Source organism: Elephas maximus, chromosome 18, assembly GCF_024166365.1.
Source record: "Elephas maximus indicus isolate mEleMax1 chromosome 18, mEleMax1 primary haplotype, whole genome shotgun sequence".
NCBI classification, from domain to species: domain Eukaryota; kingdom Metazoa; phylum Chordata; class Mammalia; order Proboscidea; family Elephantidae; genus Elephas; species Elephas maximus.
Window position 1 is genome coordinate 32435396 of NC_064836.1, and position 24058 is coordinate 32459453.

At 40.8% G+C, this 24058-nt stretch overlaps 1 protein-coding gene across 8 annotated transcripts in view; it reads right to left on the reverse strand.

Moving 5' to 3' along the window:
* Positions 1 to 24058, reverse strand: part of BACH1 (BTB domain and CNC homolog 1) — a 131388-nt gene that overhangs the window by 74459 nt on the left and 32871 nt on the right. For 3 of the 8 annotated variants that reach the window (XM_049857745.1, XM_049857746.1, XM_049857741.1), the window contains exon 4: positions 22556 to 22762. In XM_049857745.1, the coding sequence (XP_049713702.1) occupies positions 22556 to 22762 (207 nt within the window). Of the gene's footprint in view, positions 1 to 960; positions 3022 to 3973; positions 4185 to 4226; positions 8061 to 22555; positions 22763 to 24058 lie in introns of those variants that run through there. The other 5 variants (XM_049857744.1, XM_049857742.1, XM_049857740.1 and 2 more) reach the window with 5 other exon arrangements.

Genomic DNA, 24058 nt, shown 5'->3' on the forward strand with positions numbered 1-24058 from the left:
TAAACCACTGTGCCATATAAACATTCTATAAACCCCTTGCCATTGAGTCGATTCCAATTCAGCAACCCTATATGACAGAGTAGAACTGACCCATAGGGTTTCCAAGGAGTGGCTGGTGGACTCGAACTGCCAACGTTTTGGTTAGTAGCCGAGCTCTTAACCACTGCACCACCAGGGCTAAGATCACTCAAATGTCAGGTGCTGGCCATAGAATTGAGTTCTTCTAAAAATCAGACAAAAAGCTCAGACAAGGCCAACATGGTGTTAAGAAACAAAAAACCGTCTCCAGAGAAATTGCTTTTAAAGGTACCATTAAACAATAGTCCTAGACCTCATATATAAAGCCATCATTTACTATCGTTTAAAACAAAATAAGCAAGACATGTCTTTTTGGCAAAGGAAGAGTCTCTGAGTTTAACCAAACCAAAACCGAAACCAACAGTTGCCATCGAGTGGCGTCCACTCATGCCAGCCCCAGGTGCTTCAGCGTAGAACCACGCTCCACAGCGTTTTCAATGGCTGTGATCTTTTGGAAGTAGATCGCCAGGCCTTTCTTTCAATGCCCCTCTGGATGGTTTTGAACCATCACCCTTTCGGTTGGTAGACAAGCACTTAACCGTTTGTGCCACCTAGGGACTCCTTTGAATTTAACGGCCCAAGGCAAAAGAAAAAAGAAAAAACTAAGTTTCTGAGGTGGACAAAGAGATATAACTTTAGACAGATTATAGTGGATATTTTTGTATTTAATAGTACTCTGGTTATTGTTAGCAAGACTTCCTTGCAAGAGATTAACATCAACTCAGAAATCTGTATATCAAGATGTTATCAAGGATATGATTTAGGTCTAGGCTCCTGAAAGAAGGAAATGAAACATTTAGAAAACAGCTGACTTTCTGGACAGCGACTAAACGTGAACTAAGAAAGGAGGAAGAAAACCATCTACTGAAAGATGACTGTGTAAATGGAAACGCAATGTACTGTGCTCATTTAAAAAATATTTTCCATTTTCCTTTTTCATTTATGCTTCAAGAACAATGCAGGTAACAGAGGCGAGGAAGAGGAAAAAGAAGTATTTGTGGTTAAGTACAAGGTAGACAGATAGCTAGATAGCTGCTGTTGAGTCAGCTCTGACTCATGGTGACTTTATGTACAACAGAATAAAACGTTGCCTGGTCCTGTGCCACCCTCATGACTGCCGGCGTGTTTGAGTCCATCATTGCAGCTATGACCTCTGGGAAGCAGATTGACAGGCCTGTTTTCCGACACACCTCTGGGTAGATTTGAACCACCATCTTTTCAGTTAGTAGCTGAGTGCTTTAACTATTTGTACCACCCTTCTGACTCCCTTCTGGAATCTACTACCTGTGATCCTAAATTCAGTTGACAGGAATAGCTCTACAAAGCCTCACCTTGGTGGCCTTAGAAAATGGGTGCAGTGTGGCAAAAATTAAATCCTGGGGAGCAGGCATGTGAGTGCCCATCCTCTTTAACCCCCAGCAGCACAGCGGCCTTACGAGCAAAGACCTAGAAGCACAAAGACCTCAGCAAGGACAAGCAGCCTCGGGGTGCCACGGCTACAGCTGACAAGAGGCAAAAATAATATCACCAGGAAATAAGAGACTTTAAGGCCTTTTAGGGTTAACTGGGAAAAGGAATGCACATGTGCTGCTTTACAACTGTTTTCAAGACAGCTGGATTCCAATGGACTGGTAATGCCCATCAGAGAAGGCAATTGCCACATTAAAACCTCAAAACCCCATTGCTATCGAGTTGATTCCAACTCACAATGACTCCGTAGGACAGAGTAGAACAGCCCCATAGAGTTTCCAAGGAGCTGCTGGTGGATTAGAACTGCTAACCTTTTGGCTGGCAGCCAAGCTCTTAACTGCTATGCCACCAGGGCCTCAGTGCCACACTGGCTGCCTCAAATTCCACTCTGCATTCAAACCCAAGGAGGGAATGGTGGAGGGTCTAGCCTTAGATCTAGGTAGCTTGTCTATAATTGATTCTGGATTACTTACGTCTGGGTCACCATTGAGTTGCTTTCCATTCACGGAAACCCCACGTGTTATAGAACTGCTTTCCTAGGGTTTTCCTGGCTGTGAACTCTGTGGAAACAGACTACCAAGCCTTTCTTCCACGGCTCTGCTGGGTGGGTTCAAACCACCAACCTTCAGGTTACTAGTCTAGTGCAAACCGCTTACGTCACCCAGGGGCCTATTTCATTGTTAGAGGCAATCCAAACACGCCCTGTGGCCAGGGCCGAAAACGCCTGTAAGCAGGAATAGGGATCTTCACGTTCCCTAGGAGGCCTCGTTCAGTCAGTCCTTGGTGCCAGGAATACATCGCTGGGAGAAAACCCATTGCTGCCGAGTCGATTCCGACTCATAGCGACCCTACAGGACAGAGTAGAACTGCCACAGAGTTTCCAAGGAGAGCCTGGCAGATACAAACTGCCGACCTCTTGGTTAGCAGCCATAGCACTTAACCACTACAGCTCCAGGGTTTCCCATCATTGGGAGAGGAAATGTAAATTAGGGCCTTAGGCAAAGGTGAAGTCTGTCCCCCAGAAATGATCAACACATAGGGCCTTTCTGCAGGTTCTCCCAACTGAGTTTAAGATCACAGTCTGTGAGTTTCAGAAAACTGACATCTTGGGGAAGCTGAAACCGAGATTTTTCTGTTCTCAGATGCCACTGAGTTTCTACTACAGTCTTTGGCAGTACTAGGTTCTGAGTTCAAGGTACGAAATTTTGCCTGGGATAACTGCTTACCTGTTGAAAACCGTTGCCGTCGAGTCGATTTTGACACATAGCGACCCTAGAAGGCAGAGTAGAACTGGCCCATACGGTTTCCAAGGAGTGGCTTGTGGATTCAAACTGCCGATCTTTTGGTTAACAGCCCAGCTTCTAACCACTGCACCACCAAGGCTCCAGGGATAGCTGCTTAGTGGCTGGGAATTGGCTTGTTTTAACTCTGTGGTTGTTAGTTGCCGTCCACTTGGTTCCGACTCATGGTGACCTTATGGGTAACAGAACAAACAAATGTCTGCCTGGTCCGGTGCCATCCTCACCATCGTCGGTATGTTTGAATCTGTTGTTTCAGCTATTGCGTAATGCCTTCTAACCTAGGGGCCTCACCTTCCAGCACTATATCGGATAATATTCTGTTGTGATCCATAAGGTTTTCAGAAGTAGACTGCCAGTAGGTAACTTTCCAGATCCTTTAAAAAAGTGAGTACATCAGCGATTCAACCTTGAACCTAGTTCCTTCTGGGCCCTGAAGGAACCACCACCCCATGAAAGACAGTTCCAGCTACAGCTTCTGAAAACCCGTCAGCCCAGGCATCGACAATGCCTCTGGCTGATCCAAACAAAAAAACTGGGGAGGATAGTTTCTGGATTTGTTTTTACTTAAAAATTTTGTACGTTGAATTGATGAGGACAAGACACTTGAATTATTTAATTCCTCCAGACTCACATCCTGGGCAGATAATTCCTTGTGCTGGGGGCTGCCCTAAGCATTGCTGGATGTGTGGCAGCATCCCTGGCCCTATCACTAGATAAAAAAAACAACAAAAAAAATCCTAAATCTGTGCCCCCTTCTCCAACCCCACCCCCACACCTGTGACAGCTCTGAGCAGCTGCTGAAAGCTTGATTAAAAGGGCCTGATTAGAAGGTGAAGCCAACGCTATAGAGTTCACTCGGCAGATAATTAAAAAAAAAAGACTAACAAAACCAAAATACCCATTGCTGTCAAGTCGACTGCAACTCACAGCGGCTGTACAGGATAGAGCAGAACTGCCCCATAGGGTTTCCAAGGAGTGGCTGGCAGATTCTAACTGCAGACCTTTTGGTGAACAGCCAAGGTCTTAACCACTGTCCCATACCCCTTAAAACACCCTACATTGCTATGCAGAGACTGAAATTAAATAAATCAAAAATAAGGCTAGAATTTGTGCTTCCTGAAGTCCATGAGTGTTGGGTATCTTTTTTTAGACATATTATCTGGTAATTATTACAAATACCATAATAATGCCAATTACTGACCCAAAGACTAAAATTAGTACATTCAGAGCATGATTCCAACTCACGGCCATCCAGTGTGTGTCAGAGCAGAGCTGCACTCTGCAGGGTTTTCCAGGGCTGGGATCTTTTGGAAGTTGAGAGTTGAGTTCCAGGGCCTTTCCACAAAAGTGAAAAAATGGGGATGGAATGTACAATTCTATTCAGTTAGAAGTGATTTTAGAGAATTTTATTTAACTGTCAATTTATCACCAACATCTAACATTTAGAGTTTTGCTACATTTGGGTAAATACATTACGAAGAAAATGTAAATTAAATACTCTCAAAGTATATTTTTAATGAAACATGGTCTTAATAGCATATGAATATATAAGATCAGTGGTTTTATTGCATTGTTAGAAAATTAAATTCTGAAAGATACAAAAAAAAAATCAATGGATGTTATTATTTGTTTATTTTACAATCAGTATGCCATCGTTTACCACTATGGCTTTAAATTTTCATTCTGCCTATCAGGTTTCAAAGAACAGTATATTACATGCCTTAATAAAACATTTAAAATATTTACAAATTCAAAATAGATGTTTCATTACTGAAAAAGGTTCACCTGAGAATTCCTTATGACATCGCTATTTGTTTGATTCGTTTTCTTTCCCAAGTTGTTACCATGGCTGAGGGTCCACGTACAACCTGTATCGTCATCTAATGCATTAAATATATTTAATTCCTTATCTGCAATTGGTTTAGCATTAAGCTATAGTAAATTATAAAATCTATACAGTAGAACTGAGATTATATCCACATTTGTTTTCAATGTAACGATTCAACAAATTATTTGCTACAGCTATAGAATTCACATGAGGGGAAAAAATTTAAGGTAATGTTATTTTACTGAATTAGACATAACAGCTTTTTAAAAATCATCAAGCATTGAGAAGGCCAGTTCATAAAACAAGGAGCAATGATCACGTAAATACGCAATGTACAAACTAAAAACAGCCTTTCCAAAATTCTGCATGAAGGAAAAGGTATACATTGTATACACACTATCCTGTCATTTGTCTTCCGCAGCCTCCAAAAAAAAAAAAAAAAATACCAACTTGAAATAAATTTTCTTAGAAAAACTTCTTTAGAAGTTAATGTTAAGATAGGCATAAATGTGTAATGCTATGCAATATATAAAAAACTTCCCCACTTTACGGCCAAAAGACAGATACAGTCTTTTTTATGTCTCTGTCCATCTGTATTACAACTTGAAAAATCATGAGGGTATGAGGTAGTGTAGTTATTGGTATTACATGGTGGCTATTCAAAGTAATGCTATATTTTAAGAAATGTTACAGTTGGCCAATAATCAGAATACCATTCAAATAAATCTGTAATGCTAAATGGCTTACATGGAGAAAGAAATTTAAACCAAGTGCCTTAAAAATCATATTTAATCTCTGGAGACAACTTGATTTCATCGTAAAATAGTAAGTAAGCTTTCAAAGCAGATATATACAGAAGCAATGGAAGCAAAAGATGACTTGATGTCTGCACTCGCACAAACCGGTATGACAAACAGCTGAGTGTACACTGAGGTAGAAAACCAAAGATTCCACTGGCTTGTGTAAGAGTTTGCGTACTGTAAACCAGCCAAGTTTTTATATCATTTTATATTGTGAAGCTGAGAATTAAAATTACGAGTATCCAAGAAATAGCTACGTGGGGGTATTTATATACAATTCTTTTGTAGGATGGAACGCACTGTCGTAGAATTATCAATTTTCCCAAATTCTTGAGTGTATTTATAAAAAGCCTCTAGAAAATAAACAAGTCCAACCAGTTTCCTCTTAGCACAACTAAGTCAATAACAGAGATAGCATACAAACCACTGAAAATATACGAAAACACCACACACACACACACACACCCATCAAAAAGGGTAACATCTGACCAATTCCTCTGAAATATTAAGTCAGCTCCCCATGTACTTGCGCAGAAAATGTCCACTTGCTTCAGACTCATTCATTCATGATGGACTGTTGTCCCCATATTAGTCACAAGGGCCCTTTGCTAAGCTCAGGGTGCAGTCTACGGAAATGTCTCTTTCAGATGTCTGAAATGAAGGCCTTTCTAACCCAAACACTATAAAATACTTCTTGTACCGTTTAAAACTGAGTTCTGCAAATGTTTCTGTGAATGTGAATATATTCTTTTGTTTTTTTTAATTATTGAAAGGGTCCATAACTTCCATTTGACTCTCAAATTTTTAAGTCTACAACCCCAATATGGCTAAGAACCACCAGAAAATGTTATGGGACGGGCACACTCAGATTACAGAAACCACATTTAGGAACACAATTGGATAAACACAAAGGTAATTTTAAAAAGCTCAAGTCAAAGTGATTTTTGTGCTCGTGTACCACATCAGATTTGAGGAAGAGGGCAAGGAGTCAATCTGGTTTCCAAACTGAAACTCACAATGGAGCAAGTTCTACTGTACCTCGAGTTTTGTCCTATTTCACAAACCTGGACTGTAACTGGAGATATATTTTTATCTACCATAACGCTTTTCACAAGTAAACCACAGGACTTCAAAAATAAGATGGAAAACAAACAACTGCTACTTCCGGTAACTGTAAACAATTTCCGGTGCCCCTGATGTCTGGTTTTCTTGCTATCAGTGGCCTATGGTGGGAAGGTAAACAGCCTAGTATTTTGGTAAGCTCTCCGGGATTCTAAGAATGCTAAGGCAACAAAGCCAGTGCATTCATTCATTCACTCATGTCACTGTATCCTGAGTCCTACTTCTTCCGAATGGACAAGCATGTCAGGAATGGGCCCGGATGTGGTAGAGACTGAAGAGAAAAAAGAAAACAGGGAAAATGACTCCTGTCTACTGTCCACACAGCCAGAATTTCTACAGTTGCTATAGGGAGGCTTCCCACCTTAGGCCAACTACCTGCCCTGTTTATTAAATATTCCCAGTGTAGCTTAAGAGTCAAAAGGAAGTTTAGTAGGAGCTGAAGAGCAAAGTTCTAGGATTCAGACAAGATGACTTCTTTATCTCTCACTCTGTAGTCCCATGCAAAAATGCGGACCTACAGTGGCCAAGATCCTACTTCTGATTAGAAGAGAACTCTGCCGTTGTTGCTTAGGGAGGGGTGCCTTCTTTTAAATCAGTATACTACAAAAAGGTCAGATTATTAAACTCGTGCAGGCTGCTTCTTCAGAGGAGCTAGCTGCGGATGTTCCGAGTTGTTGAATTCTTGTTTGATAATGCTGCAGTTCTCATGCACATATTTATCTGGAATACTGGGAGGAGTTATTACTAACAGCTACTATTCTTTAAAACGTGAGTTGCAAAGGTCTACTGCATTTTCACACATGATTTTCAGTATCCAGGAGGTAAATCATTTCTGCACCTCTTGTGGAAATCAAGACGTCAGCGTTGACTTAAGAGAAATTCCAAAAAAAAAAAAAAAATAACTCTTGCGAAGAGACAGACGGCTGTACTAGGCTTTGAAGACAATGCCAGGACTTCAGCAGGAAATCAGATGGTCTGAAGGGAGTGAATGCAGGTCCACGCTTACTCATCAGTAGTACACTTATCAGTCATCTGCTGACAGAAATCGGAGATGCCCCCACCCTGGCGACACCGCTCCACGAGCCTGGTGTGCTCAGGGGCAGCTGTGGACGTCTGCCGTGACCCCTGACCCCGCTCAGCGCTGGGCTCCTTGTTTTCTCTGGAGCTGGGGTAGCCGGGGCTTTGCTCACTGGCTGGCAGTGCGGCGGGAGGCCCATCGCGGAAGCTAAAAATTGACGGTAAAGCCAGTTCGCCATCAGGAGTACTTTTTTCTTTTTCAGAAATTAAGAATGAAAGTGGGCAATCTGAGGCTGAATACTTGGCAAGGATCTGTATTTGTTCCTGACTGAGAGCTGCTTCTTTACAGACTTGCTGGCAAAGTCCAGTCAGGTTCTGCTTTGTCTCACCCAGAGTCGACAAAATGAGATCTCTTTCCTTCAACAAGCTCTCCTTTTCGTTTTGCTGTGAAAAGGGGAAAGAGAACACAATGACTTGTGTTTGTCAGCTCAGGAACCAACCAACATCTCCAAGATGACCAAACATTCCCAACTATAGCCCGCTCTCCTTAAGTAAGATCAAGCGGAATTCTTCCCTTCAATTCAATTCAAATATACAAGTACCAAAGGCCACGTCCCTCATCCAAAAACCTTAGTACGAGATGCATCTTGGAATTTAGACGTTCTCAGATTTTAGAAATATGGGTACACGCATGATTCCCCAGCAGGGTCTGGGGCAGCACCCCATAACCAAACATCTTAACATAGTGACACGAGCATTAAAATATCAAATAATGCATGAAGTAGAATAAAGACTCTGCATAGCCTGATGTCAGTTGGGGACAGGCTTTTTGACTAAACAGTTCACAACAAACTTCTATGGTTTTCAGAGTTTTTTGGATTTGGGGGCTGCAGATAAACAAATGTATTAACATTTGGGATAAATAAAGCAAAAAAAGTCCTCTTAAGTAACTACAGTGAACAGAACTAGTCAGAGACCAATCACAGCACGAGCCTAACGACTGACATTTGTCGAGCATTTACTCTGGGTCAGATATGGTGCTTGGTGCTTCCAAATATGCAGTCTCAGCTATGTGGCTCACACTGCGACTTTGTTGATTTATGTGATAATAAACCCATCTTACAGATGGGGCTTAGAGTTTAGCATCCCCAGAGTCAGGAAGCTGGGTATTAAGTTACTAAAGTGTGAAAGAGTTTAGGGGAAATTCTGTGTTTGCTAATGATTATTTTAAATGTTATCCCTACAGGAAATTCTGCCACACAATTTTTCATGTTTTTCCTAATTCCTGCCTTCTGTCCACCCTCACTTACTACCGCTGACAATGTATCTTTTTCTGTATTGTCCCACCTCATCCCTCCTATTCTACCACTTCATGACGTCTAATCTACTATGAGCTGAGAAAGCAAATAATCAAGCCATTGATAGTTAAGAGTAAATAAATCCTGACTGAAGGTCAAAGGTCTGCTTTGTGAAATTTAGAACAATGCTTTGACAACTTAGAGGTCTCATTCTGCTTGCCTTCTGCTTGTCAGGTTCTGGTGATTTGAGGTTGCCAGTTAACATCAGACAGGTTATTTCATAGTGCTACTGTAATCCCATCCTTCAAATAGATTCCTTTCTGGAACAAAAATAGCTAAAAGGGTATAAGAGCCTTGCTTTATTCAAGCATGCTGTTCAGGGTTTATACAAAAGGATTCCTATAAAACTGTGTAAAAATCTAATTAATGGTGTTTGGTTTTTAAACCCGTATTTGTGCTCATTCTATAGAAAGGTGGTCCAACAGAATGTGGAAGTTATCAAATAGTATCATTAATATCAAACAAAAGTAAAATTTTGCTGAAGATAATTCAAAAGCGGTTACAGTGGTACATCAATAGGGAACTGCCAGAAGTTCAAGCTGGATTCAGAAAAGGACATGGGAAGGGGGATATCATTGCTGATGTCAGATGAATCTTGGCTGAAAGCGGAGAATAGCTGAAAGATGTTTACCTGTGTCACTGCCTATGCAAAGGCATTTGGCTATGTGGATCATAACAAATTAGATAATGTTGCAAAGACTGGGAATTCCAGAACATTTAATTGTGCTCATTAGGAACCTGTACACAGACCAAGAGGCAGAGGATACTGCATGGTTTAAAATCAGGAAAGCTGTGCGTCAGGGCTGTGTCCTTTCACCATACTTATTTAATCTGTACGCTGAGCAAATAATCCGAGAAGCTGGACTATATGAAGAACATGGCATCAGGATTGGGGGAAGACTCACAAACAACCTGTGATATGCAGATGACATAACCTTGTTTGCTGAAAGCAAAGAGGACTCAGAGCACTTACTGATGAAGATCAAAGACCACAGTATGGATTACACCTCAACATAAAGAAACAAAAATCCTCACAACTGGACCAATAAGCAACATCATGATAAATGGAGAAAAGATTGAAATTGTCAAGGATTTCATTTTACTTGAATCCGAAATCAACTCCCATGGAAGCGGCAGTCAAGAAATCCAATGATGTATTGCACTGGGCAAATCTGCTGCAAAAGATCTCTTTAAAGTGTTAAAAAGCAAAGATGTCACCTTGAAGACTAAAGTGCACCTGGCCCAAGCCGTGGTATTTTCAACTGCCTTATATGCATGTGAAGGCTGGACAATGAATAAGGAAGACAGAAAAATAACTGATGCACTTCAATTATGGTGCTGCCAAAGAACATTGAATTTACCACAGACCACCAGAAGAACAAATCTGTCTTGGAAGAAGTACAGCCAGAACGCTCCTTAGAAGCAAGGGCATGTTATCAGGAGGGACCGGTCCCTGTAGAAGGACATCATGCCTGGTAAATTAGAGGGTCACTGAAAAAAAGGAAGACCCTCAACAAGATAGACTGACACTGTGGCTGCAACATGGACTTAAACAAAGCAATGATTGTGAGGATTGCACACGATGGAGCAGTGTTTTGTTGTACACAGGGTTGCTATGAGTTGGAACCAACTCCACAGTGCCTAACAACAACAGTTTTTAAATATTTTACGGGCATCTGTCTTAGGCTGGGTTCTCTGGAGGAGCAAAACCAATGAAACGTGTGTATGTATGTGTGTATGTATATGCAGATATATACACACACACACCAAAACAAACCCATTGCCATTGAGTTGATTATGACTCATAGCAACCCTATAAGGACACAACAGAACTGTCCCATAGGGTTTCCAAGGAGCGGCTGGTGGATTCGAACTGCTGACCTTTTGGTTAGCTGCTGAGCCACGAGGGCTCCAAAATATTTATAAAGAGAAATTTAGCTCAAGGAAATGGCTCACGTAGTTGTGGAGGTAAAGAAGAGTATGTCTGAAATACAGGAAACTCCTTAACCATACATAATCTCTAAATAAAGACAACTATAAAGTCATATTTGTGCCTAATATGATATAACTAACGTGTATACAACTGAAACTGTACTAGCCCCATTTACATCTTATATTTTATATATTGTATTTTTAATGGAATAAGGGAGGGAAGACATTTACTATACATATATATTTATACATATTTATACACACACACATACATGTATAAGAAAACAAGGAAGAAATACCAAAAACACTGACAGTCCTTTCAGCAACTGGTCACATGGTTGTAGCTGGAATTTAGAACCACCTTCTCCCACCATTCATTCCATATTCCCTTTGCCTTCAGCAAACACCTCAGCTGGTCATAATTCTTTGCCTGGTGAGGTGACCCAAACCTTCATTTCTCAAAAGTCAGGGCCATTAGTAGTCATGTCGGAATTGCGTTGCTGTAGTTTTTCATCTGCTTCAATCACAAACTACAGTAGTACTAACAGACACCATTCTACACTTTATGGCAACAATTCAACTTTACATCTGTCTTAGTCATCTAGTGCTGCTATAACAGAAATACCACAAGTGGATGGCTTTAACAAAGAGAAATTTATTTTCTCACAGTCTAGTAGGCTAGAAGTCCAAATTCAAGGTAGTCTAGTAGGCTAGAAGTCCAAATTCAAGGCATCAGCTCCAGGGAAAGGCTTTCTCCCTCTGTCAGCCTTCTCATCAATCTTCCCCTAGAGTAGGAGCTTCTCCATGCATGGACCCCGGGTCCAAAGGACACGCTTTGCTCCTGGCGCTGCTTTCTTGGTGGTATGAGGTCCCCCTCTCTGCTCACTTCCCTTTCATCTCTTATAAGACAAAAGGTGGTGTAGGCCACACCCCAGGGAAACTCCCTTTACATTGGATTAGTAAGGGTGTTACAATCCCACCCTAATCCTCTTTAACATAAAATTACAATCACAAAATGGAGGACAATCGCACAATACTGGGAATCATGGCCCAGCCAAATTGATACACATTTTAAAAAAAAAAAATTTTAGGGGGACATAATTCAATCCATGACAACATCCAAATCCACATTTTCAACAGCTAATATACAGTATTTGTTAAAACCTAAGATATTTTTAAAAAGGATTCTAAATATATAACTCATCCAATAAAGATAAGGCGTAGATGAACTTGACACTGAAATGGCCAGATAATAGGGACAACAGACTGTTGTTAGTTGTTGAGTTGATTCCGACTTACGGTGACCCCATTTGTGCAGAGTAGAATTGTTCCACAGGGTTTTCAAGGCTGTGACCCTTTCGGAGGTCTGTCTTCCGAAGCACTGCTGGTTGGATCAGCCACCCTCTCAGCTAGCAGTCAAGTGGTTAACTGTTTGCGCCACCCAGGAACCCTGACAATATTCATTGCTAAAAAATGGCCACTAACAGTTCCTTGGAAACCCTGGTGGCATAGTGGTTAAGTGCTACGGCTGCTAACCAAAAAGTCGGCAGTTCAAATCCACCAGGTGCTCCTTGGAAACTCTATGGGGCAGTTCTACTCTGTCCTATAGGGTCGCTATGAGGTGGAATCAACTTGAAGACAACGGGTTTGGTTTGGTTTTTGGTTTAACAGTTCCTCACAATTTAAGACTTCTGAACAGACAGTACAGAGAGATATACAAATGGCCTTTAATGACATGAATACAAATTCTTAATTTCACTCATAAGAAAAACATTTAAAAGCTACCAAGAGATACCAATGCCCACCTATCAGACTGGAAAAAATCTAAAAGCTGACAACAAACTCTGCTGCAGCTGTGGAAAACAGGCCTTCATACTGATGATGGGAAAGCAGCATGTGTATTCATCCTTGCTCCAACAACCTCGTTTTTAGGAATGTGTCCTAAAGCTATCTCACTTAATATGAAAAAATGATGTACAAAGTTATTCACTATAGCATCCAAAATGTCCGTCAACAGGAGGCTGGTTTGAGTAAACTGTCTATAGATGCAACTGAGTACCTCGCAGGTGTGAAAAGAATGACAACCTCTCTGAACTAGTAAGAATATTTCCTTCTTTCACCATCCTCTAAGTTACTCCTTAAAGTCCACAACAGTGCATATAGAATAATACTTCTATGGCACAGAAAAGGAAGTAAGAATCCATCTAAAATGTTAATTTACCTTTTAAAAAAGAAATACAAGGGGAAAAACAAATAAACCAGAAACCAAAGAAAATAGTTACCTCTAGAAGGTGGTTATGAATAGGGTATAGGCAAAGGGATGGGATCAACACTTTCGAGCATATCTTTTTTAAAATATGGTTTTAGCCTCTGAAACATAAATGCGTTACATATCCGAAAATTGTTGTTGCTGGGTACCATCGAGTCGGTTCCAACTCACAGCGATCCTACATACAACAGAACAAAATGCTGCCTGGTCCTGCGCCATCCTCACGATTCTTTCTAAGTTTGAGCTCATTGTTGCAGCCAGCTTGTCGAGGGTCTTCCTCTTTTTTGTTGACCCTGTACTTTACCAAGCATGATGTCCTTCTCCAGGGACAGGTCCCTTCTGATAATATGTCCAAAGGATGCGAGACAAAGACTCACCATCCTAGTTTCTAAGGAGCATTCTGACTACGCTTCTCCCGAGACAGACTTGTTCGTTCTTCCGGCAGTCCACAGTATGTTCAATATTCTTCTCCAATGCCATAATTCAAAGGCATCGATTCTTCTTCAGTCTTGCTCATCAGGAAAGATGTGCATCAGCGCTGGATCCTTTCACCATACATATTCGGTCTGTATGCTGAGAAAATAATCTGAGAAGCTGGAGTATATGAAGAAGAATGTGGCATCAGGATTGGAGGAAGCCTTATAAGCAACCTGTGATACGCAGATGACACAACCTTGCCTGCTGAAAGTGAAGAGGACCTGAAGCACTTACTCATGAAGATCAAAGACCACAGCCTTCAGCACGGACTACACCTCAACATAAAGAAAACAGAAATCCTCACAACTGGACCAGTAAGCTTCATCATGACAAACAGAGAAAGGACTTGAATCCACAATCAACACGCATGGAAGCAGCAGTCAAGAAATCAAATGACCTATTACAGCGTTGGACAGACCTGCTACAAAAGACCTCTTCCAAGTGTTAAAAAGCAAAGACGTCACTTTGAGGACTGAAGGTGCACCTCACCCAAGCCTTGGTATTTTCAATCGCCTCGTGTGCATGCATGCGAAAGCTGGGTGAATTAAAAAATTAGGCTTAAATAAAAAAATGTAAAGAGAAAATCCTAGTGATAAATATTAACAGAAATAAATTAACTGAATTGTTTATCAAACTGATTAACATAAAGGAGAATTATTTCAATTACCTTTTCAACTTTAAACGTCAGCACTCGGACATATTTAAGTGGAAAAAAAGCAAATATTAAATTTTGTTCAATATGCTCATTGTTATAATAATACTGACACAAATTTTGTGACTATTTCACACATAACTTTAGAATAAAGCAAAGAGCAAATATATTAATGTAATTAAAAAACCCACTGCCGTCGGGTCATAGTGACCCTGTAGGACAGAGGAGAACTGCCCTATATAGGGCTTCCAAGGAGTGGCTGGTGGATTTGAACTGCCGACATTTTGGTTAGGAGCCAAATGCTTAACCACCAGGGCTCCTTCTAATGTAATTAGGAACCAAGATTTTCCCTGTAAATGAAAACAGATACAAGACAGGTATATAAAAGAAGTACACAGAGAAACTAAGTTAAATTTGGATTCTAATTTTCTACACAAGCTCATGATTTAGTAATATGCTTTTCAATTTTTTTATTGAAGCATAATCAACATACCAAAGGAACTCATGATTTCTTTCGTTCTCTGTCCCTCCCTCTCTCTCTCTCTCTCACACACACACACACACACTCTCTCTCACACACACACACACTCTCTCTCTCACACACACACACACACTCTCTCTCTCACACACACACACACACACTCTCTCTCCTCTCACACACACACACACACACACACACACACACACACACACACACACACACACACACACACACACACACACACACTCTCTCTCTCTCTCTCCTACTTCCTAGCTTCATCCACTGAAAGGACCAGAAGGAATAACCCTCCGCTGCAGGCATGAACACACCTGGCACCCAGATCTTGCTTTCTAAATTCCAATACCCACTAAAAGCAGCAGGCATCTTTGAGGAAACAGGTGACTCCAAACCTCGGGACAGAAGTACAAGGTAAGTTTACAATTTTTTGTACTAGAAGTCACAGAAGCACTAAGGCAGTCATATCAGCCAGCTTGAAGGGGCTCTAACCAGCCGAAATGTCAACATAAAAGATCCATGACTATTACTGAGTCAAATTACATTAGCAAAACTTAATCCATGAGTCCATACTGACGGGTGGAAGAAAAGGAAAAGAGGAAGGAAGGAAAGTTCTTCTTACAGAACGCCAACTAATACGTGCACAGGTGGAATGACAGAATTGTAGAATACAGACTTCTGCAACCTCCATGGGTGAAATCCATCTACAAGACAAAACCAAACTCGTTGCCGTCAAGTCTATTCCAACTCATAGTGACCCTATAGGACAGGGTAGAACTGTCCCACAGGGTTTCCGAGGCTGTAAATCTTTACAGAAACAGACTGCCACATCTTTCTCCAGAGGAGTGGCTCAGGAGACCCTTCTGAAAGGGCTGACCTTTCAGTCAGGGTCCAAACACTGAACTGCTGCTCCACCTGGGCTCCTTAAAATCCATTTATAGGTGCTAAAGATCAAGAAAGGATGTAAGAGTGTTCAGGAACAGGATATCCACAAAGTGCCTAAGTTAACACCCCACAGTTACTGAACAAAGGCAAAAATGTAACTTCGAAAATGAAGAAATCTGGCAAGTCTCACCTGCTCAGGTGAGACCCTGACACTGTGTGCCTCCCCAAGTGATGCAATATGAAGGACACAACACACCAATGAACGTTTAATCTCAATCTAACAATTTAAACTCTTCCAGCTTACGTGAAACACAGGGACTGGAGGGATATGTGCCATAACACCAGGAGGAAACAACTAGACAAACATGAAAAGTGGGACATTTTACAATAAATCTGGCCTGGACTCTACAGTTATTGTTATAAAGAAAATATGGGAGGGCTTTTCTAGATTAAGAGACTAAGAAGATATGACCAAATGCATTATGCAATGACTGGATCCTACTTTGAAAAACGAGCACCTACGAAAGATTTTTTGAGAATCATTATGGTAATTTCAATATGGACTAGATATAATATTGAAGATTTATTCATTTTCTCAGGTGTGAAAAGATCAGTCATGGTGAGAATGTCCATGTTTAGGAAATGCATGTTCAAGCATTAAGGGATGTGGTGACTTTCACAGACTCAGAAAATAAGAGCAAGAGAGAGAGAAAGGAGAAAAACAGTGAAACTAAGAGGCTCTGAAAGCCTCTTTGAAACACCAACATACATGAACTGGGGTTGAAAAGAGACCAAAACTGACAGGGCAGAGAGAGAGAGCAATCAACCAGCCAAGGCAGGGAGACAGACCAGGAGAGGAAGACAGACAGACTTAGGCAGACACAGACAGATAGATGGGGCAGAAAGGTAGAGTAAACGTGGCAAAATGTGAGTAATTGTAGAATCTAAGTGGACAGTACCTATGCAGTTATTTACGGCACCATTCATTTAACTTTTCTGAAAGCTTGACCTTTTTAGAGTCAAGGTTGGGGGGTGATAAGGTCTGGGATGGGGCAAAGGAATGTGCATCCTTAAGGGGCACCTCCAGGTAACTCTGCTGCAGGTGGTCTCAGATCACATTTTAGACGTGCCGGTCTAGGGCACCAAGGAACGACAGAGGGCAGATTACATACAGGCCCAAGAAGAAGGGTCCAACAAGACGTGGGAATGGCAGTGTGCTGGGGGTGGGGCAGCCAGGAGAATGTGACTGGCTGTGGACAGAACAAGTTTATTCATGATAAAACAATACAATCTTCACCACAAAATCTTTAAAATTAAGGACAAATGACGTCATTTTACACCTGTACCATCATAATGGACGAGGGAGATGAAACAATATCGCGACTGAGCACTACGACCCTGAGCACAGAGGCTTCTGAGTACTCTGATTTCTGATCACTTATTACGTGTAAGCTGACGTCAATCAACCATGTCTGAGACTTTCTCAGAGAAATAATATTTCGGTAATTAAAATGATTTTCTTTAAAAAAGTCTCTTAATCCCAACATTACTTTTGTGGCTAAAACAGTATCAAAGACATGCATATTTTCTAACTTCTGGATTAATCCTCCCTATTCCTAGCCACCAAACCCACTGCCATCGTGTCGATTCCGACTCATCGCAACCCTACAGGACAGAACAGGACTGACCCATAGTGTTTCCAACGCTGTAATCTTTACAGGAGCAGACTGGCGCAGCTTTCTCCAGAGGAGGGGCTGATGGGTTCGAACTGCTAACCTTTGGATTAGCAGCTGAGCACTTGAACCACTGCACCAACAGGGCTCCTTTCCCTATTCCTGGAAAAGAATAAACTTGGGCCTTGCAAGGAATCTTATACAGACAAGAGCTTTATGCTCATTAATTATTTAATACGAACTAAGACATCTCCCTCTGACTTTCTAAGCACATAAAGACCACTGAGCAGCTTTTATATATGATTATATTACTGCCCCACCACGCAAACCTCATATGTTAGAATGATTCATGTAATGAAAACACATTTTTCACCCACAGCCTATTATGCTATGGTCTATTATGGCCAATTGCAGCGAGTTATAAGATTTATTTCTAGGAAAACAAACAGCCAATAGCCATAGAGCAAAGCTCACTAAAACACAGGATCTATCACCTATATTCAGACCAGACCAGGGTAATAAGTACTCTGAATTTCTTCATATGTTAAATTCAACCAGTCACTGGGTATATATGAAAATGGCAGTTTAATTATGAAACAAGGAATTTCCCTAATTCCACCCAAACTAAATGACTGGGAACACTGCTTGTCCACAGGCCACGCTCAGAAGAGTGATTTTCTCAATTAAAAAAAAAAAGACATCTGTTCATATTATCCTCTCTTTTCTCAACTCACCACGCTACCACAAAGCTGTGAGAGAATTATAACCAAGGCAGGGTGGCTGCAACTCCTGCTGGCTCTTCCCTCTTTACAAAAGGCAAGATTCCTAGCATCACCCCATAACCAAGGACCAGGTAAACCTCTTAACATCATAAATATCTAAGTATTGAATCCTTTTACTTCTAGGAAAAGGGCAAGCTTTTTTATTCTTATTAGCTAAAAAGTGGCACATTTTTTGCTTATTTTCATCTGAGACAGACATCTGTGGCAGGACTGTGCACTTAAACTATGCAATCACTAAAATTGAGAGGAGCGTAAAGGACTGAGTAGAGAATTTAAGAAGGCTAAACCACAAAGCCAGTCACTCTAACACAAAGCTTCTAGAGTCTTCTCAAGGAGTATTTTGGAAGAAATCAGAGACTGAGCTGAGCTCTGACTGCCCTATATCTGGGTACAGCGGACTCCCACCAGGCTGTCTGCTCTGCCTGCCAGAGAGGTGTGCTCTTGACAGCCATGTTCCTCCTCTCTTCTCTTGCTCTCCAGTCACAGAAGAGGATACCTGAGCCAAATTACGCCCATCAGATCCTCTTCGCCTTGGGAATTCAGACTTGGCTAAACTTTCGTCTCAGTCTGGACTAGTCCCTGGGGAAGGGTGAAGCACTCTGGAGTTGTGCTGCAGCCAATGTTCCCACCGCACCTGGCAGCACACAGAGCCATCCCAGGGTACGCGGAGGACGGAGCAGGTGCCCAGAGAGGAGGCGAGAGAGGATATTCCCTGGCTTCCGGGCAGTCTTCCAGTTTCCAGTTCACTGCCATTTACAAGGCCTGGCTCTATTCTTTGGCTTTTAAATGAGACACCCTTACAACAAATTCATTCATTCACTCATTCAGCTTCAGATGGTGCCTGTTTTGCGCAGCCAAGGAGTCCAAACTAATACAACAGATGGGCAGGGCACTGGCCACTCTGAGTTGTGGTTTCATACAAACTGCTGGGAAACCGGATATACCTTTGTATTGGAAACTAACCATAGTTATTCCATTGACCATATAAAAGGGACCTCACTGCTCAGAGAGGCAATGTCAGAGTGAGGTCTGATCCCAGAGTCTGCAGGTCAGGCACCAACATCAGGAGAAAGCCAATTATGGGAGAGAAAACTAAAAACTGGTAAATGACAGTAATAGCAATAATAAGTATACACAAGTAATACTTATTGAGTGCTTACTGTGTACCAGGCGCTGTTCTAAGTTCTTTACATGTATTAAGTCACTGAATCTCCTTAAATGTGTAACTAACTCTATGAAGTAGGGACTAGTATTTTACATTTCACAGATGAGAATCCTGAGGCACAGAGAAACTAAGTATCCTACCCAGAGTTACGAACTGTTGCAGATGAGCGTCTGCTTCAAAACTGCACTCTTTTAGGTCCCCGCGTGGCACTAGTGGTGGTCCTCGTGGCGTAGGGGTTAAGAGCTACGTCTGCTAATCAAAAGGTCGACAGTTCGAATCCACCAGCCACTCCTTGAAAACGATATGGTGCAGTTCTTCTCTGTCATATAGGGTCTTTACCAGTTGGAATCGACTCAATGGCAATAGGTTTAAGGTGGCCCTCGACTAGTAACCTAAAGGCTGACAGTTCAAACCCACCCAGTGGTGCTGCAGAAGAAAAGGCTCGGTGATCTGCTTCCATTAAGATTTAAAAAAAAAAAACCAAACCCACTGCCGTTGAGTCAATTCCAGCTCAAAGCAATCTTCTAGGACAGAGTAGAACTGCTGCCATAGGGTTTCCAAGGCTGTACATCTTTACGGAAGCAGGCTGCCCACATCTTTCTCCTGAAGAGTGGCTGGTGGGTTCCAGCCACCGACCTTTTGGATAGCAGCCGAGCACTTAACCATCCATGAAGATCACAGCCAAGAGAACCCTATAGAGCAGTTCTACTTTGTAACACATGGGGTCACCATGGGTCAGAATCAACCCAGTGCAATGGGTTTGGTTTTTTGTTTTGGTTTAACCACTATATATATATCTCCTGCTTCTCTCCTATGAAGCCCAGGCAGAGGGGGAAGAATGCCCAAAGGAAGCAGCAAGTCCCCTTCATTCTGGATATCTGAAATTTAATAAAACCATCAATTGCCCAGCAATCCAAGGTCTACTCGAATCAAAAAATATAAGACTTTTGATCCAGAAAAAAAAGTAAATCTAAAGGGTAATACCTACTACTCTCAAATATATTTGCTTAGTATTTATGTCTAAAATAAAGTTACTGGTGAAACAAACTTGATTAGGCTAAAAGTTCTGTTTTCATTTTTGTTCTTAAGAAAACAGGAAAACTGGATAAATTAGCTACTGAAAGCTATTTAAATTACAACTAGGTGAGGGAGAAGACAGAAGAGCTATGAAAAGCAGAACTAAGAGCTCAAATAGTACAATAAACCAAACCAAACCAAGCCCGTTGCCCTAAAGTCAAACTGGACTCAGAGCGATCCTACAAGACAGAGCAGAACCTCCCCATAGGGCTTCCGAGACTGTAAATCTTTACGGAAGGCTGTCACATCTTTCTCCTGCAGAGTGGCTTCTGGGTTCAAACCACCAACCTTTTGGTTAGCAGCTGTGCACTTAACCACTGCGCCACCAGAGCCCCTAAATAGTGCAATAAAAAAAAAAAAATCAAACCAAACCTGTTGCCGTAGAGTCAATTCCAATGCATAGTGAATCCTACAGGGCACAGCAGAATTGCCCCATAAGATTTCCAAGGGGCAGTTGGTGGATTCAAACTGTTGACCTTTTGGTTAGTAGCCGAGCTCTTAACCACTGAGCAATCAGGGTTTCAAATAGTGTAATAACCAAAAAACCAATACCAAACCCGTTGCCGCTGAGTCGGGTCCAACTCATAGCGACCCTATAGGACAGAGTAGAAATGCCCCATAGAGTTTCCAAGGTGTGCTTGGTGGATTTGAACTGCTGACCTTTTGGCTAGCAGCTGAAGCACTTAACCACCACGCCACCAGGGTTTCCAAAAAAAAAAAAAAGTGCAATAGTATGGGTTAATTTTAAGTAGAGTAAAACAGCTCCACACTACCCAACTGTCTAAAAAGCATTAGTGCTTAAAGTTATGGACTGACACCTCAAAAGTACTGTGTAGGTGTTACTGAATCTGTAACTCTTCTTTTTTGGTCCCATCAAATTTAATCATTTGACAATATACATAGGTTTTATATCTCTCATTCTGCCATTTATAAAATATCTCCTTTACCTTTTCATAGCTACTTCATCTTTTTACATTTATACTTCTTCATGTCTTTGTATAGAGTCTACACACAATACATAAGGCATTTTTATTTTTCAACTTTCCTTAGAAGGCATACAAAGGCAAATTTTTTTTAATTGTTGCTGTTCAATTATTATTCATTTTTAGAATGTTCATGCTTGAAGACTTGATACAATCACAATTTTAAACTTTCACCAATAATTAACAGAGACACAAAACTGCACGTTCAAGTCCTGTTTTTCCTCCTTCTAGGCACTGTTTGCTGTAGTTTCAGCTGGCCTGCACTATCACAGCTGTCCTCTCTCACACCCAACGCTTCCTTCCATCAACCACGAAGGACGAAGAGAAAGACGAACGCAAACTAACTCATCTTCAGTTAATTTATATTTGATGGCAGAATAGAAAATAAGATTCAGTAAGCAAGCACTCTTCTCATTTAGGACCTCACAAGGTCTTAGACTTTCCTATTCCTATCACCTTGTGAACTTTTCCCTTAGCTGGACGATCCTGGTTTTTTGGTTTGTTCTGGTATCAACATGAACAAGTTATTCATGTCTACAGTTCTTAAAAAAAACAACTGAAACATTGGCTTTTATAGATACCAAACATACCACAGAGAGATTAAAGTGCTTTATAATTTCTTTTACCGTTACCCAACCACTAAAAGATTGTTGTTGTTGTGTCCCACTGAGTCGATTCCAACTCACTGTGACCCTGCTGGACAGAGCAGAACTGTCCCAGAGGGTTTCCTAGGCTGTAATTTTTACAGGAGCAGATCACCAGGTCTTTTGTCCCATGGTTTATCCTTAATTTTTAAATCATTTAAAAAAAAAAGAAACACTCAGGAATAGTTCTCAACTTATATATTCTAGTATATCATGTTAAATAAGTAGGATACTTAAATAAAATAGTGTGTGAAAGCCCCCGTTTTTTAATTTCTTAAGCTTTCTGGAAAAGCCATATTTTATGCCATAATTCATTTTCCTTAAATGGTAATTGATTGGCACACTTTAAAATCAATGTATAATTGAATATTATACATGACTCAAAAATTTAAATACTTATTCCCTCTATAAATAAAAAGGAAGGGGCGGGAAGAGAGGGTGAAAAGAAGGAAGGAGAGGAAGGGAGGGAGGGAGTGAAGGAGGGAAGAGGAACAAGCAAAGAAGCTACTGGAATTTAAACTATAACAAGAAACTTGCTACACTTACCAGTTTCTCAATTTCTGATTCAAGGTTCTGTATACAGTCAAGTTTTCTCTTGCGACAGCGCTGTGCAGCAATTCTGTTTTTACTTCTTCTGCGAATATCATGGATGCAATCCAGCTGTTCTGGAGTCAGCTTGTGCATTTTCAACAACGATTGAAAATCATTTCGAGAAAGTGAAATTATTCGTTGTTCATTAAATGGCAGTTTCACCTAAAATGTGAAACAAACACGAGTAACTGTTGCTGTATTTTGTCGTTAGACTTAGATCTAGAGGGATAAAAATACAAATCCAGGTTTCCTAGACCTTCATTCAGAATTGAAAAAAAAAAAAAAAGACGTCTATTTCCAATTTCTATGTAATTCCTTATAATAAGAGTAATAATGGATATTTTTATATTGTAGAGGCTTCAGAGGATAAATAAATTGAGAAACAATTTTTTTCCAGTAAGTTAAACACTACTGACATCAAAAGACAGAAAATAAGAGTCGTTTAATTAGGGCATGTTAACACCCCACAGATATCCTTAAGCCTCTTTCTAAAGTGTCTTTAATATGTTTTTGTCCAAACAAAAAATCTATTTTCTGAATGATACCACCGGGCTGCACTGACCTAACATTCACAGGATTACGCTAGCAATTTCTAAGGCATTTCAGAAAATTTTTCTGTCAGGAAAACATTAGCTTCGCGGAATTCATTTAAAAGTTACATGCTTCACTTGCCAAGGTAGAAAAAAACCTTTAGAAAAAACCTTATGACTATTTTAAAGTCATTTTCAGCATACTTTTTTTTTTCAATGTGGAAAAGGAGATCACAAGTCTCTTTTTAGTAACAAAACTGTGAGACAGTTTAGCTATATTATCAAAAATACAAATGTAACATGTCAGTTTGCCAACCTACTTAGCTTGTCTCTCAAGCTTATAGAAACCGGCTACACAAAATTGTTTTCAATTTTTTTTAAATGTCGTGTTTTCAACACCCTTTTATAATATCAAACACTGCATTTAATGCCTTATCAATATCTCATGCATATATATCACTTCTTAGATTAAATCATCAATCACTTCCTTCCAAAGCCAAGAAAAAAAATAGCCTCTTTCAAACCTGCGATGTCCGACAGCTATAAAAATCCTAAGAATGTAATAAAGAGCTCTGTTGTTGTTCGTTGTTGTTGACTGGATTCCAATTCATGGTAACCCCATGTGTGCAGGGTAGAACTGCTCAATGGGATTTTCAAGGCTGTGACCTTTCAGGAGCAGACTGTCAGGTCTTACATCTGAGGTGCCTCTACATGGTTTTGAACCACCAACTGTTCAGTTAGTCAGCCAGCCCTTAACCATCTGCACTAACAGGCCCACGTTACTGGAATTATAGTTAGTAATATTTTACAATGGAAACCCTGGTGGCATAGTGGTTAAGAGCTACAGCTGCTAACTAAAAAAGGTTGGCAGTTTGAATCCACCAGGTGCTCCTTGGAAACCCTATGGGGCAGTTCTACTCTCTTCTGT